We start from the raw sequence: 15,234 nt of genomic DNA on the forward strand, positions 1-15,234 counted from the left end.
CAAAGAATGCTCTGCTGCTAAGAAGTCCTGTTACCCTCAGCGCCTTCATAATAGGGACAGAGGGTGCATATATGATTATCTTCAATTGGCTCCAAATCAGAGGTGCAACAAAGGCGAGAATTCCTGGCTGTCAGTTCCCACATTCACTCCATACCCAAGTCGGGTTGTCAACACTTCAGAGGCATGGCGGGCCCTCGGTGCAGACCCGGGCAGACACTTGGGCACGCTGATTGGCGGGGTGCCTAGGAGCAGGCACAGAGGTAGCAAGATGGTGGTCAGTGCTTCCTCTAGCTCCTTCCACCCTCCCTAGGCTTGAGAGAATGGTTGCCATGACCACCAGAGGAAGTATATTATTTTCTATTTTGCAGCTTCTCTTCCTCTGAGCATCTTAAAGCTCTTGTGTGTCCACACCCACTTGCCTTCATACTTTGGGGAAGAAATGAGGACTAGAGAAAGGGAACCCCCTAAAGAGAAGGAACGGCAGAGGGGAATGGAATCATTGGCACTTCCTGCCCTGAGGCTACTCACGAGGCTATGGGCTTCTCCATCACTGTGTCCCCACCCCCTCCAACAACCCCAATACTTCCTTCTGTCTCTGCCCCTAGACAGAGAGTTCATTCAAAAGCAAAGGTCAGAAAGGAGCAAAGTTCTCCTTCCCTCACCCCCAGACCTAAGTCCCTCAAAAACAATCAAATATAAAGCAGAAAGATTAAATTATCACTAAGCTAATTATGGGAATCACACTTAGGCTGGCTGCCAGGCAGCAAGGTCAGCAAGCAAGAGACATTAACATTAAAGGCAGATGCAAGAGGCACTTTTAAAAAGCAACTGACAGACCCATCACCCCCACGCACGAAGGAGGAAGAGACCACTCTGGCGTCAGAGGCACTGTCCATCTAGGCAAGTGTCAGAGCATTTGACAGCTAAATAGCTGCACTCTGTCATCGTCTGGAGGCCAAAGTGGGAGGTCAGAGGTAAACTGATTAGATGGTGTGTCGCTAATTTCCAGAGAGGGCAGGGAGGGAGGTAGTGGTTCCATAATAGGGGCAGAGCCCAGGGGGACCAGCCCCAGGTTCAGGTTGAAAAGAGTAGGTATTTGAGCTGCCCACTATGCACACATGGAGGCACGTGGCTGTGCCAGGTGAATGTACACATGTGTGATTCAGCTACACACGCATAGTTATGACTGTGACGTGGAGGGGCGGGGGCACATAGTCATGCCTGTGTGGGTGTATATTTGTCTGCCTGAAAATATAAGGTAAAGAGTTTGAAAAGAGTCAGAGCATATCTGCAACTGGGCGATTCCTTATGAGCTTTCTTTGATTGCCAAGGCCCTCAGAGTTGCTCCAACATAAAATCAACTTATCCTGCCTGTGGGAAATGTTTTCCTTTCATATCAAGCAAGAAGAGACCATGAGCAATTTGAGGCAAGAAACACCTGGCACATTCAAGACAACCAAGATCATTTCTGGACCAAAGGTTGATGTTCACAATACCTATCCTATGCCATCTAACTCAGCCATGAAAATATATATCATGTTGCCCAGGTATGGATGCTCGATGCTTCCTGCTATGTCATCAGCACAATGCAAATTTAAGATGTGTTGGCCAAAAACTTGGCAGTCCACAAAATGAATTTAAGAGCTAAAAGCCAATGTTGTTCAACCAATCTGCAGAATGGCTTCCTCCACTCAGGATTCCAAGTTGGCATGCCTCTTGTCTTTTCAGAGCAAAGAAAGCTGGTGGGGGAACCTGACAGGAGCTAGTCTCGAGTCATACCAGTTGTGGGTCCCTTATGTAAGAAATAGAGTTCAAAGGGCAATATCTTGCCTGTGTCCAGAGTGAATTTTTTGAAATCATGGTCACTAAAGTGGGCTTAGAAGGAAAGTGGGGGAATCTTCAGAAGTTAAATAATTTAGGGAAAATTAATTTGGGAGTCTTTATTTAATTATAGGTAAAAGAAATGATTCAATAACTTTAGACAATGTAATTATCCAGGAGACATCTGCTGGGCACAATCAAATCATTGTGTTCAAGTAGAAAAGTACCCTCACTCCCAATGAAAACTAAATTTGGGAAGATAGAAACATCCAGAGCAGACTAATGGAAGAAAGTGAACAACGCTGGCTTCAATTTTAGGAGAAAAAAGTAAACCATAAGAAAATCAACTAAGAACGGATTTCACCTTTTAAAAAAATCTCTAACACTATGTCTGGGATTGATGGCATAAAATCAGTTTATCCTGTCTTTTTGACATGTTTTTCTTTAATATCAAGCAAGAAGAAATTATAGGCAATTTAGGTAAAGCCTGGCATATTAAAAATGACCAAGGAGATGATTTCTGGGCCAAAAGTTGGTGTTTGCAGTACCAATGTTATGGCAAAACGTACTGACAAACTTAGGGACAAAATTTATTTTTTGCCTCATCTCCCATTTCCCCTCCCGACCCCCCCACCCCCCACAGCCCTATATCTGCAGGGTTACCCTTCTCACACCATTCACTTTGGCTGGGCTTCTGAAATGGAGTTGCAATAACCTCCACCACCTCTAAGTAGCAGCTTTAATAACCAGTATGTAGTTCTCCCACTTCACTTGTCCCTCTGCCATGAGATTGGCATGTCCCAGATAGGGGCTGCCCTTCTGCCTGTGCCCCAGATAAAGGACATGAATCAGCTGCCAACCCAGAGTGCAATGAATACAAGTTGGAAATGACTTCTGTTGTGAGACAAATAAATTGAGGAGGGGGCTTCATTTGTTACCGCAGCATAATTAGCCTAAGCTAGCTGATACCCCATACAGGTACACACATACAGGTACTGTAAGACCCTAAACTTCCACAATAAATCTTCAAATATCTTTTAATCACTTTTTTACCTTTAGATAAATACTTTTTTTTTCCATTAGGGCATTTGTGGTCTAATTGTAAAAAGGTTTAGGCACACTGGAAAGGAAAGATCAGATAGAATGATGAACTGTGTTTCCCATGTGAAATAAATAAACACATTCTTTTAAGAAAAAATAAGTCTTAGCTACAAATTTTAAAATCTCTGTGGCCTATAGTTTCTGGGTAATTGAGATGTGACTAAATAAAAACTCAGATTGATAAAATTGATACATTACAAGGCTATTATTATTATTTTGTTTTTGGTGGTACTGGGGTTCCTGGAAACCCTTCTACCTCCGGGCTACACTCCCAGATCTATTTTATGTATATGTATATATATATATATATATATATATATATATATATATATATATTTTTTTTTTTTTTTTTTAATTTGGAAACAGGGTCTCTTAAGCCAACGCAGCTGACTTCGAACCTGCGTGATCCTCCTGTCTCCGCCTCCCAAGCACGGGGATTATAAGCATGCGCCACCACACCCGGCAAGGCTATTAATTTTATACAAGAACTCTTCATTTTGGAAAAAGTTCATTGGCTTCCTTCATTGAATTTACATTTGGTACTCAAAAGTCCATGACCTTTCTATTAAGCTAAGAAGCCCAGAGCATAATTTAAGCAAGGAAGCAGTCAGTCCTGCCAGCATCTCTTCGGCCATGGCCCTGCCCACATCACAGGTACCTTGTGCCACCAGCTGTGACACTGGCTCCACCCAATCAAGGCCACTTTCATCCAACAATGTGCAAGTTCAGGTTCACCCAGAACCCAACCCAACCCGATTAAACCTCCCTGGATCTAAGACTCATTTCCAAAATGAGGTTAAAAATGCGTTTTCTTCTCACAAGTCTTGTATGTCTGAGGGGAAAGCCCAGAACAACTTTAATCATAAAGATTAAATAAGATATTCTATGTATACTAACCTGATGCTTTTCAGATATGTTTATAATCACATACAACATAAAAAAACCTGTTTGCCCACCATGACAAATACATGTAGTAGAGGAATCCTGCTTCTCATAGAAAACCATAGATGAAAGCTATGTTCTGTGGGGGAAGGCAGAACAAAAGTATAGAGATAAGTTATCACTAGAGAAAATGCTGATAAGTTACTAGGAAGACTAAGTTAAAAAGTTTATCAATTTACAGATCTTTAAAAATGGACTAAAGTTATCTAATCATCTTCACTGCTATCAAAACACACAAGAGTGATAAGATGTCCATGGGACTGTAGGTATCATCCTGCTAGAAGGTTGAAAAAAACAGGTGGCACCTGAGACTCCCATAGGGAAGACCTGGAAGGTGGTAAAGTTGGGTTTCATCATGGACACTGTGATTTAAGCAAGTCATAGGGTGGCTTCAGTGCCACTCTACCCTCTCAAGTGCAACGGTCCATGGATATGCTCAAATACAACCACCCTCCACCCTAGTGCACATCTCGGTAGGGACTGAGAGCTGCCATGCAGAAAGCCCGCACATTGCTCTGTCTTCTAGTCTTTTCACCCCAGAACCTCAGGAGCCTTCTCCCGGAAGGGAGAAATTTTTTTGGAAAGTGGCTTAAAGGAGGAACCAGTTGAAACACTGGAACCAGGTAAGATTCTAGGGATGCCAGAAATTTCAAGAGCCAGAGAGCAGTGCCCAAGAGGTAGGCAAAATCCTTAGACAAAATCCGCTTCTCAAAGACCCAATCTCTGGCCAGATTGTCCTAAAGATACCAACAAAACATAGCAGGCCAATTATGTAGACCTGAGTTGCCACCCAGATATGCCCCTGACACAGGTCCTGAGGAATATTAGTCTTCTAGCCTTCACCCTGTGAGCCTCAGACTTCAAACTGAAAAACGGAGCTCATGCCCATGCCGGCAACAGGCATCAAGGGGTGGTTCAAAGGACAGGATGTTGCTCCTTCAAGATCCTCTGCATTCTTTTAAAGAGAACTGACTCACATTCTGTCACGCTGTTCTCAAATCATGCACACAATCTACAAAGACACTGCTGCTACAGCGTTGCCTTGAGTCTTACTAACCCTCCACAGTTGCCCTGATAAGTTGGTCATGATAATGTCTGTGAATATATCTCCCTTATGTTCAAAGTATAATGGTAGACAGGTATGGGGGGAGAGTGAGGATGGTAGAAAAAAGTTTTGAGAGAAGATCTGGGAAGCTGAGGTTGGCTGTGGCATTTAGAAGGAGCAAGAAGTCTGGGTGCTTAGGTGGGGAGAGGGGCTCATGGTGACCAACAGTCACACTGGTACTATGTTTTCAGGTCTCTGCTCCAGAGGCCCTGAAAAGCTGGATTACACTGTGACCATGTATAAGCAGCACCCTCCAAATGAGTAAGGACAGATACCCCAAATACCATGCAACAGGAAAACAAACCTTGAACCTAGACCCTTATCCCACAGCCTGTTGGGTGAGACAGTTTCCATGAGAAGGCGTGTGTCTCTGGCAGTAGGTCAGGGGTAGTTGGAAAGCACATCATGGCTGTTTCTGGGAAACATCTCACCTCCTGCATGGTTGCCCCCACCTTCTGTGGATCCAAGCTGAGGCACAATGGCTTCTGGAAGGAGGCAAAGGCCAGGCATCCTTGGGTGGGCATCCTGCCTTCTCTCAGGTGAGAGGCTCCTCCTCATTGTTTACATTTAACTAGGGCCCCGAGGACTCAGAATGTGAAAGGCCAGGCAGTGAGCCATGGCTGAGAGGCTGAGCTGGGAGACCCATTTCCTCAGCAGGACAGTCCCCTGTCCACAAGGCAGAGTTAGGGGCAGTGGGGCCCTGGAAAGTTGGAGGAAGATGAGTGTTTTTTTTGTTTTTCTTAACTAGTGAGTAAGAGGATTGGGGCTGCTTTAGGAAGATGAATCTTCCATAATTTATGGGATGGATTAACAAGCATCTAGAGGCAGGTAAATCAGTTATAATTGTCCAAGCACCAATGCTAAGACCCCTAGCCAGGGCAGGGGCAGAGGGAAAGAAAGGAAGCTTCTGGCCAACAGGCCAAGCACAGGAGTTTAGTGATATGCTCCTCGAATAACCATGGAGGTGAGATTTATTCTGGCCCCTGAGGAAGCCTCAGGTAGATGTCATGGTATTACTATACAAATCAACCACGGGCAGACCTTTCATCAAACCGTGTGACCTCAGAGGACCCCCATCAATCTCTTTCCTGGGGGCAAAATGGCAGTTTTAATCTATCCTGAAAGAAAATGATAGATTATGCATATTAATGTATGTGCCATAAGGAAATCACAGGGTCTGGTGCCTGGTACCTCCAAGGTGTTCAAAGCACTTAACGCCCTTCTACCCGCTCTTTTCTACCAGTATTATTCAGTATAAAGGTGCCTCTTCCTAAGGAGTCAGATGACGCCAGCTGAGGCCCAGGTCAGGAGGCTGGATTCTCTATGGCCACAGAGAGCTATTGGTTTGGAAGGCCAACCCTCTCTTGCCTCCTGTCATAGAGCACCACCTTTCCCAGATGAATGGAACTCACCCAAGCCCTGTACCCTTGCTAAGGACAACAGGCTGCTTTGCCTCCTCCTGCTCATCCTCTGATTCTCTAATACATCCACATAATCAAAACAACAGTAAGCCAAAGGTTGCCCAGGTCACTGTGGCTCCCAAGCAAGGCCACACCCTCTCCCCACCACTAAAAGTAAACTTCAAGTTTATACATATTGACTCTGGTCCCTTCAGTGGCCAAGACACAAAGCTATCACATGGTAGACAGCCTTGTCAATGGCCCCATTGATCTCTTTTTCTGGGATCTATGCCCTTTGGGTACTCCTTCCTCCCCAGTGTGTGTCAAGCCAAGCGGCTAGCTTCTGATACCTAGAGTACCACAGAAGAGTGTGTGATGTCACTTCAGTAACCCAGTTTCCAAAATATGATGACTTTAACCTCTTATTTTCTTGCCCTGCCTTTCTGGCTGCTCTGGGGAAGCCAGCTGCCATGTTTCATTGGTGTGTGAAGAGTCTTATGGAAGGGCCTGCATTGCAAAGAGCTGACTTTTCTCTCCATGATGCCCTCAGGCCCGCCAACAGTCACACAAGTAACTCTGTTTTTTTTGTTTTTTTTGTTTTTTGGTGGTGGTACTGGGGTTCCTGGAAGCCCTTCTACCTCCGGGCTACACTCCCAGACCTATTTTATATTTTTGAAACAGGATCTCTTACGCCAGCGCGGCTGGCTTCGAACCTGCGCGATCCTCCTGTCTCCGCCTCCCAAGCGCGGGGATTACAAGCATGCGCCACCACGCCCGGCTACACAAGTAACTCTGGAAGCAGACCTTTTAGCATCTGGCCTTGAGCTTTAAGATGACTGAGTCCTACCCAACACTTGTCCTTGGCCTGTGAGTGCCCCTGAGCCCGAGGACCCAGCTAAGCCATGCAGGCTTCCTGACCCTAGGGAGTTGTATGGTAGTAAATGTCATCCCAAGTCTCAAGGTTTGGGGACACTTTTTTGTACAGCAATAGGTAATCCATACTCCTGTGTCACCTGGGCCAAGACAGAGGGTATGACATGGGAGATTTGAGAATTCTTTAAAGAGTCACCACGGATGCTTTTAAGAGAAGCCAAAGCTGCATGACACCACCAAGAAGCCCGTCTTGTGGCTACAATTCCAGAAGAGCCCTATAAACATGGGGAATTCAAAGCAGACACCCAATCATCACACAATGGTGGGTGACTGCCACCTCACCATCTAAGTAGCAGAGAAAGTCCTGGAAATTTCCAGTAATGAAGTCCTCCCATGGCTCTGCCCTCACTGAGACATCCAGATCCCATTTTTTCCCATGTAGAGTTGAGCAGGGACAGACCCACAGTAGGAACCATCTACAGCTCTGGGGCTACTTCTCCTTTGCCACCTGCCTTCTCCGTCTTCCTCTGCACATCATGTCTCGCATCCTCTCCCATCTTTGTTGTCTTGGTTACATGGCCAGACTTCTGATAGGTTGCTAGCTTTCATTCTAATGATATGTTCTGGTAAAGCACAATATTTTACTTCAATTGCATGTGTCACTGGATAAATTCCTCCAGTGTGTCTGACATTTGTGTATCAGCTAACTGAATGTGCTCTGTGATCTGGAGTGTTTCTTCAGCATCTTCTTCAGCACTAATGTCTTTGCATTTTAATTTATGATCAGAATCTTTCTACACTAGTGTACACACACACACATATGATTCAAAAAAGTGGCACATGAATCAGTAAATCTTGACTTGGCAAAGCTCATTTCAAATGACTTCTTTAAATCACATGCAGCAGCAATGATCACTTGGAAAAGAAGATGATGAGGGTCTTTCAGGCACAATTTTTTTGGAATGGCAATGGGTGCTTCCAGAGGTAGCAGAGATGAGTAAGGGCCAGTATTCAGCTACTGCGGGGAAGCTGACTGGAGACGGGCTGAGCAGAGACCATGGTGGGGCTCTGTCCCCATGCCGCTCAGGTCAGCTCTGGTGACCACTTGAGATCCCCCCCAGTGACATGCAGAGAAGGTTAGTGGGCTTATAGGCAGAGTCCCGAGAAATATGAAATGGTAAGAATAGAATTTCCAGATATGTTTAGGAAGTGACAGGGCCTGGGCTAGACTCTCTGACCTGATATAGCTTTGAGACTCAAGCATTAAAGACATACAGCACACTTGTTCCTGAGAAGCAGTATTCAGAAGGATGGATGCTTAGCCCAGGCTGTCTCCCTCCACCCTATTCCATTTCTGGATTGATTACCCTTCTAGACTCAGACTGAGGGTCTAGGGAATATAAGCAAATAGATTTTCAAACAGGTTTGAGGGGGAGGGACGGGGATGATTACATTAATTTGCATGATAATTGCCAATAGGAATGACTTTTTGTGTTTTCTACTCCTAAAAACTCGGCACACGCATATACACACTGGTGCATGTCCTCCTGCAGATTGACAGCAAGAACAGCCAGAAATCTGCTTAACCAACATCCACAAAGTACTCCACCCTTAGGTGCAAACAGTTTAACCCAGAGAAAACTCCCAGGAAAGACACAAGCATCAAACGAAAGGAGCAATCACACCTCAAATGGAAGTTTATGATGTTTTGGTCCACAATGAACATTAGTCTCTCCCACTAATGTCAGGCAGTAATTCACCGCTGAGAGCAGCTATAAACTATGATCACTTAGTGAGAGAAAAGGGAGAGGCAGAGACAACGGCAGCAAAAACAGTTAAGCAAAGAAATCTCGTCCCGAGAAGACACCGACCTGGTTGCCCCAGCGTGGGTTAAAGGTTTCCAGATTTATACTGACACCCTAAAGCCCAGTGGAGATGGCATTTAGCTTAGGGTTGTTACCTGTAGTTGAAATTTAAACAGTCTGTGGATTATTTCAAGATTCCTAGGCCCTCCTATGACTGAAGCATTTGTTTGCCACATTTCTGAACAGCACATACCTTTAATGCTCGCCATAGGAAAGGCTGCCAACCCCATCCAAAGCATACACACACATCAGAAAACAAACAACAAAAAAAAAGACATCCAAATTGGCACTTTCCTCACCTCCTTTCCCCTTACTTCACGTGATATATGCACTCAAGGAGTGAAATTATGGTCATCAAAGGCAAGGTTCCAAATGATTGGGACCCACACCTTTTAAACAAAATGAGAAGTCAGTAATTTTGAGGATAGCCTATGGATAGCTACAGTCTAGCTCCGGGACCCCTAAAACCCACAGGCAACTTCCTTACTCTTAGTAAACCCCAAACCCCTCCGCCCACCCTTCCCACTTTAAGTCCCTTGTCATGCTGTAAAGAACTCTGAAAGGCCCTCCATGCACACAGGGGATTATTACAGGGCTCAGAGAAGCCAGCTCTATAATTACGGCTACCGTATGATTTCCATTATTCTCACACCCCGGTCTCAGTCACTCACAAAACTTGCTGCAAAATCCTCCCACAGCCCCAGGCCTGTCATGGCTGGGCCTCTGCCCAAAAGGGGGTCATGGGCCTGAAGACCTCAGGGAAAAGCAGCTCAGTTTTGCCAAGGAAAGGGGTGTGACGTCCAGCGAGCTACGGATGGTGGAAACTTCTATTATTTAGAAAGAAAAAAAATTAGGCCACTTTTGCTTTTTATTATTTCAAACAACAGACTGGGCAGCCCAATCTTCCTTTCCCAACTCAGACTGTCCCCTGGGCTGGCTGTGCTGATCCTGCAGAAGCAGTGGCTGGGCTTGAGCAAAACTATTAAGCGGCTGCCACTCTGAGCCCGTGGAGCAGAAAGTTTGGCTGGCTGGATGGCATGCCTCTCCCCAAGAGGACGGATGGCTCATTCCCCCCACATGACCCTTCTGCTCTAAGCTTTCAAATGTTTATGCCTCACCAGCCCCTCTGCTGCTCTGGAAATTAAATATAATGTCCCAGGTGACTGCAACAGAACTATTCATATATAAACCCACTGAAGGAAAAGATGGGAAATGCCAGCACGTGAATGGTCAAGAAAGCTCCACAGCTCCTGGAAAGATGGTGGCTGCCTGCCTGGCCCTGGGGTGTTTGCTCAGCCAGGATCCCACGGTGTCCTCATCCTTGCTCTTGGAGATATGCTGTGCTTGGCCTCCCTGTAGGGGCCAGGCTGCACAGCCGTCACCTGCCTGATCCACCCTGAGACCCACACATGCATCTGCAAGATGATTGTCTTGGATTTACAGTGCACCCATGGCCAGGAAGCATGTGTTTTCTTCCCCCAGTAACCATCTGTTCTGTTATGTGCACTGAACTACCAATGCTCATCTTACTGACACCATATTCCAGCCAGCTTAGACAATGACAAAAAAGGAATCCGCATCCAGGGTCTACTCTGTCTTGCCAGCAAGTCCATGATCGTCTGGCAGCTGATAGGAAAGTCGGGAAGTCACTTCTCCATTGCACTGAGCCTGGGCTCACTGGAGGAGAAAGTTAAAGCTCCCCTATGGTGCCTTGCCTATTTATTTACTTTCAAGAGTGCTTATTTCCCCAAGAGAGCAAGCAAAGCTGGTCAGCAGATATTCTGTTGTATGAATTGTATGTGGTAATTATGTTAGCATTGTGTCGCCATAATGAAATACCTGAGATAATTAACTTATAAAGAGGAAAGGTTCCTTTTGGCTCATAGTTTTGGAGGTTCCAGTCTAAGACCTGTTGGCCCTGTTTGGGGAACCTAGGGTGAGCTAGTACATTCACAGCAGGATTGTGTGCTGGAGCAAAACTGCTTGCATCGTGAGCCAGGGAGCAAAAGATAAAAGGAAGTACCAGGGTGCCACGGTCCGATTCAAGGGCACACCCTCAGTGACCTCAGGGCCTTCCACTAGGCTTCGCCTCCCAAAGGTTCCACAACCTTCCAATAGCACCGCCCTAGGGACTGAGCCTTTAACACACAGGCCTTTGGGGGACATTCAAGATCCAAATCATAGCAGTAATGCCTTTGGGATTTAGAATTTACTTTTCCAGCAAACCGAAATCATTAAGTAATAGCAAAAGCAGAGCCATCTGAGCAATCCATAGAAATGTCCCCAATACCCCCGCCTGCTCAAAAGCATGTGTACTTCACTCCTCGGTGTATAGTGAGGGTCACTGGACACAATTTCAGCAAGCGCAGCTATCTGATTTCCCAGCCCACTGAAAGCTGGAAGCCGAAGACTGAGGGAGGAGGCGAGGGGCTGAAGTCCCCAGGCATTCCCCATAGCAACCGAAGTGTAAAGTGACAATGTGTGCTAGGGGAAGAGCCAGAAAGGAGGCCACAGCAGACACGGGAGCTGTGTGGGGATGCCCACGCCTTGCCGCGTCTTCTGTAGGCAACTATGAAACTCAGCTCAATACATGAGTAAAAATTACAAGGAGCCGAGGCACTAAGGAGAGGCTCATTGTATTTACTATGTTCCTCGCACAAAAGGCAGAGCCCTCTGAAATGCAATTCTTGAAGATGTGTGGACAAGGGGAAATTATTTTTCAGTTGTGACACCAATGGCAGTACACTGAAGTCAGGTGGCCGTGTCTTCCGGGGCAGTGCTAACATGCAGAGCATCATGTGGGCCATTCTCAAAGTGTGCCATGGAACGTCCGCAGTGTGCACTGTTTTATATTCCAGAGATTATGCCTGCACTTACTCTACACGCACGACCCCACTCCCACCATCCACACTGTCACGTTCCAGACCCAAACCTGTGCTATGATGACATCAAATTCACAGAGAGAAGTGGTTGCTGAATAGCTGCATGGTAGGATGGTAGCACAGATACAGCCTTCTAGATTTCCACAGAACATTTCACTTTGACCATCTTAACCTAATGCCCAGAAATGCACCAAAGAGAAAAGAAGGGATCAAGGCTCAGTTTCCATCAGACAGTGCCTCTTTATTTACTCTGAATCATGCAATGTCCAAAAATTATTCCAACGGAAGTTTAAATAAGACAAGCAGGAGCTTCACATAGAGTCACCATCATTTCCTCAGAAAAGACTGCAGTAAAACTATTGTCCAAAAGAAAACAGGATCTACAGCTTACAGTCTTAGAAAGAATTAACCTTATCCAGAAGGACACCCTATGGCACCAGCTCTAACTCACTAAAATGAGAAGCCTGAGAAAAGAACATTCCTAGATGGACGGGTGCTCCCGGCACTGCCAACTGCCAATGACCACTCCCAGTGCCCCAAGAGCCAGACAACTTCTAGGGCGCAAGGAGCACAGACCAGGTCCTTAGACCACATTATTCCACCCCACTTTAAGTAGTTTTCATGCATTCATGGCATCCAGACTTTCTTCGTCCCACAAGTTGGCTTTTAGCCCCATTAGCAACTCTAACAGGTCTGCGTGTTCCTCCATCTGTTCCCTGAATGGATTCCAGATGGATGCACCAGCCAGGCATGCCCCTCCCCCTGCCCGCTTCCCCAGCCGCCTAGACCTAATAAAGCCTCTGCCCTAGGGAACAAGCCCGAGTAGAACAGAGCACACCATTTGGAAGGACCCAGCACGGCTGGGTTCATACCTCTCACATGCATACCAGCTCTAAGGAAAAGCGAATCCACACACTAATGCAGCCTGATTCCCACAAGAACCAAGTACAAAGGCAGAGAAGAGACAGGCAGTCATCATGACCCCAGGAGCAGCACATCCTAGCTCCGACCTCTTTCCAGCCCACCAGGCACACCATGAGAGTGCGTCCAACCCTGTGCGGACAGACTGTCTTTACAATAGAACCACTGTGCCCTCTCCTACCTTCTTCAGCTTGCCACTTTTGGTGCCCACGAAGGCCAGAGAGTGATTCTTGTAGACGTACGCGATGACAGACGTCATGCGGTCCCTGTCCTCGGTGAAGACAGGAGTGCCGCGCACCATCTCAGACACTCCCAGGGGGGCATTCATATCCAGGCCACAGAAGTTGTCATCAATGGTTAAGAGCTGAAAATTTAAAAAGGAGAAGCATTAGGGAGAAGCACTGGGGCAATTGAGTAACAAGTCAGGGAACGTTAGAGATAGAAGAATCCTTAGCAGTGGGTCAGTCATCTGATACAAATCCTTCTCTCTCTTTTCTTTTTTATAATACTAGGGATGGAACCCAGAGACATTCTACCTCCAAGCTACACCCCCTGCCCTATTTTTATTCCTTATTTTGAAACAGGGTTTCACTGCGTTGCAGAGGGCCTCACTAAGTAGCTGAGGCTGTCAGTGAACTGCGATCCTCCTGTCTCAGCCTCCCGAATGCTGGATTACAAGCGTGCGCCACCATGCCTGGCTAAATCCTTTTCTGTTTAAATGAAAATTTTACCTGTAGAGAAACTAGGTGGACCTGTCAACAGTCACCTAGGTAGGCAGTTGCACGAACATGGTAAAAACACAGATTCCCAGGGTCTCTTTCCACCAGTCCCCACAGCCTCTCTCCGCCCCTCTCCCAATGCTTCCAGGTGCCATCTTGGTAGCTTCAATTGCCCACCATCAAGGCACGAGAAAAAGCAGTAGGTCAGCACCTGCCTGGGCTCCAGGCAGCCTCGCTCAGATGCAGCAGGGAAGTGCTCTCCACGTGAGCCCAGCCGCTGTGGAGCAGACTTGCTGACGAATATGCAAAAGTGTAGAATAGAGAACTGGCCACGTGATAGCAAGGTCACGGCAAAGGCATGGACAGATGACTGGCTGGGTAAATGAGGATTGGGTGAAGGGAGGTCCGTGCTTCATCTCATTTGGCCGCGGTGATCCCTCAGCAGCCAGCTCCTGGCTTCCACATCTCTTAGAGCACATCAAAGAGAGGCAGCCTTTCAGCCAGGCGTGGTGACGCACGCTTGTATTCCCAGCATTTGGGAGGCTGAGACCAGAGGATCGCGGTTCACTGACAGCCTCAGCTACTAAGTGAGGCCCTCTGCAACTCAGTGAGACCCGGTTTCAAAATAAAAAAAATAATAAAAATAGGGCAGGGGGTGTAGCTCGGAGGTCGAATGCCCCTGGGTTCCATCCCCAGACCCGAAAAAAAAAAAAAAAAAAAAAAAAGAGAGAGAGAGAGGCAGCCTTTCCCAAAGTGTCATCTGTGGAACCCCAGCTCACCAAGATGCTCCACCTAGAAGGGTTCCTCAAGCAAATTTCTGGGAAACATTATAACACCATCTGAGAGGTTCATAGTGGAAAGTCTCTTTATGTGGTAAACTATGTTTACCTGATCCCAGCTGTCATGCATTTCATTCCCATACTACTTTTGAGTGGAACACCTGTCAGCATTCCTTAAAGAGAATACTCCAAAGCTAGGCACAGTGGCGCACGCTTGTAATCCTAGCATTTGGGAGGCTGAGACAGGAGGATCATGATTCGCGGACAGCCTCGGCTACTTAGTGAGGCCCTTTGCAACTCAGTGAAACCCTGTTTCACAATAAAGAATAAAACAATAGGGCTAGGGGTATAGCTCGGAGGTAGGATGCCCCTGGGTTCCTCCCCATTACCTCCAATAAATAAATAAATACTCTAGAGAGATCCTAGAGGACACGCCAACTCAACGTTCCTTCTGATTCCAGGAAGCTCAACCTTAGGGGTCAGAGGTCAGCAGGAAACGCTTCCAGGCCAGGAACCCACAATGTTTCCACTCAATCTCTCCCTTTCCTCACCAGGCCTCCAGACCCCCATGTAACAGAGGGTCCCTACATAACAGTGGGGTCCCTGTAGGTTCAATCCCAGGGAGTGGGGAGACCTTCACAGTGGCTGCAAGGAGCCACCAATACTCCCCACAGCAGCCTTGGCTTGGCTCAGGCCTCTCCCAGGTGCCAGAAGCTTACTGGATTTTCCGCCTTTTCTTGGAAGCACTGTGTGGCCTCAGAAAAGTTACTCCATCTTCCTGTGCTTTTATTTCCCACTCTATAAAGATGAAGGAAACAATCCCTGC

At 46.7% G+C, this 15,234-nt stretch overlaps 1 protein-coding gene across 1 annotated transcript in view; it reads right to left on the reverse strand.

Moving 5' to 3' along the window:
• The window catches only part of PLXNA4 (plexin A4), a gene marked incomplete at both ends in the record, with an annotated part of 373,504 nt that overhangs the window by 340,982 nt on the left and 17,288 nt on the right, over positions 1–15,234 (reverse strand). Inside the window, one exon of the mRNA XM_080701735.1 lies at positions 13,092–13,274. Coding sequence (XP_080557861.1) covers positions 13,092–13,274 — 183 coding nt within the window. The remainder of the gene's footprint in view (positions 1–13,091; positions 13,275–15,234) is intronic.

This window comes from Muscardinus avellanarius (assembly GCF_963383645.1).
Source record: "Muscardinus avellanarius genome assembly, chromosome: 9".
Taxonomy (NCBI): domain Eukaryota; kingdom Metazoa; phylum Chordata; class Mammalia; order Rodentia; family Gliridae; genus Muscardinus; species Muscardinus avellanarius.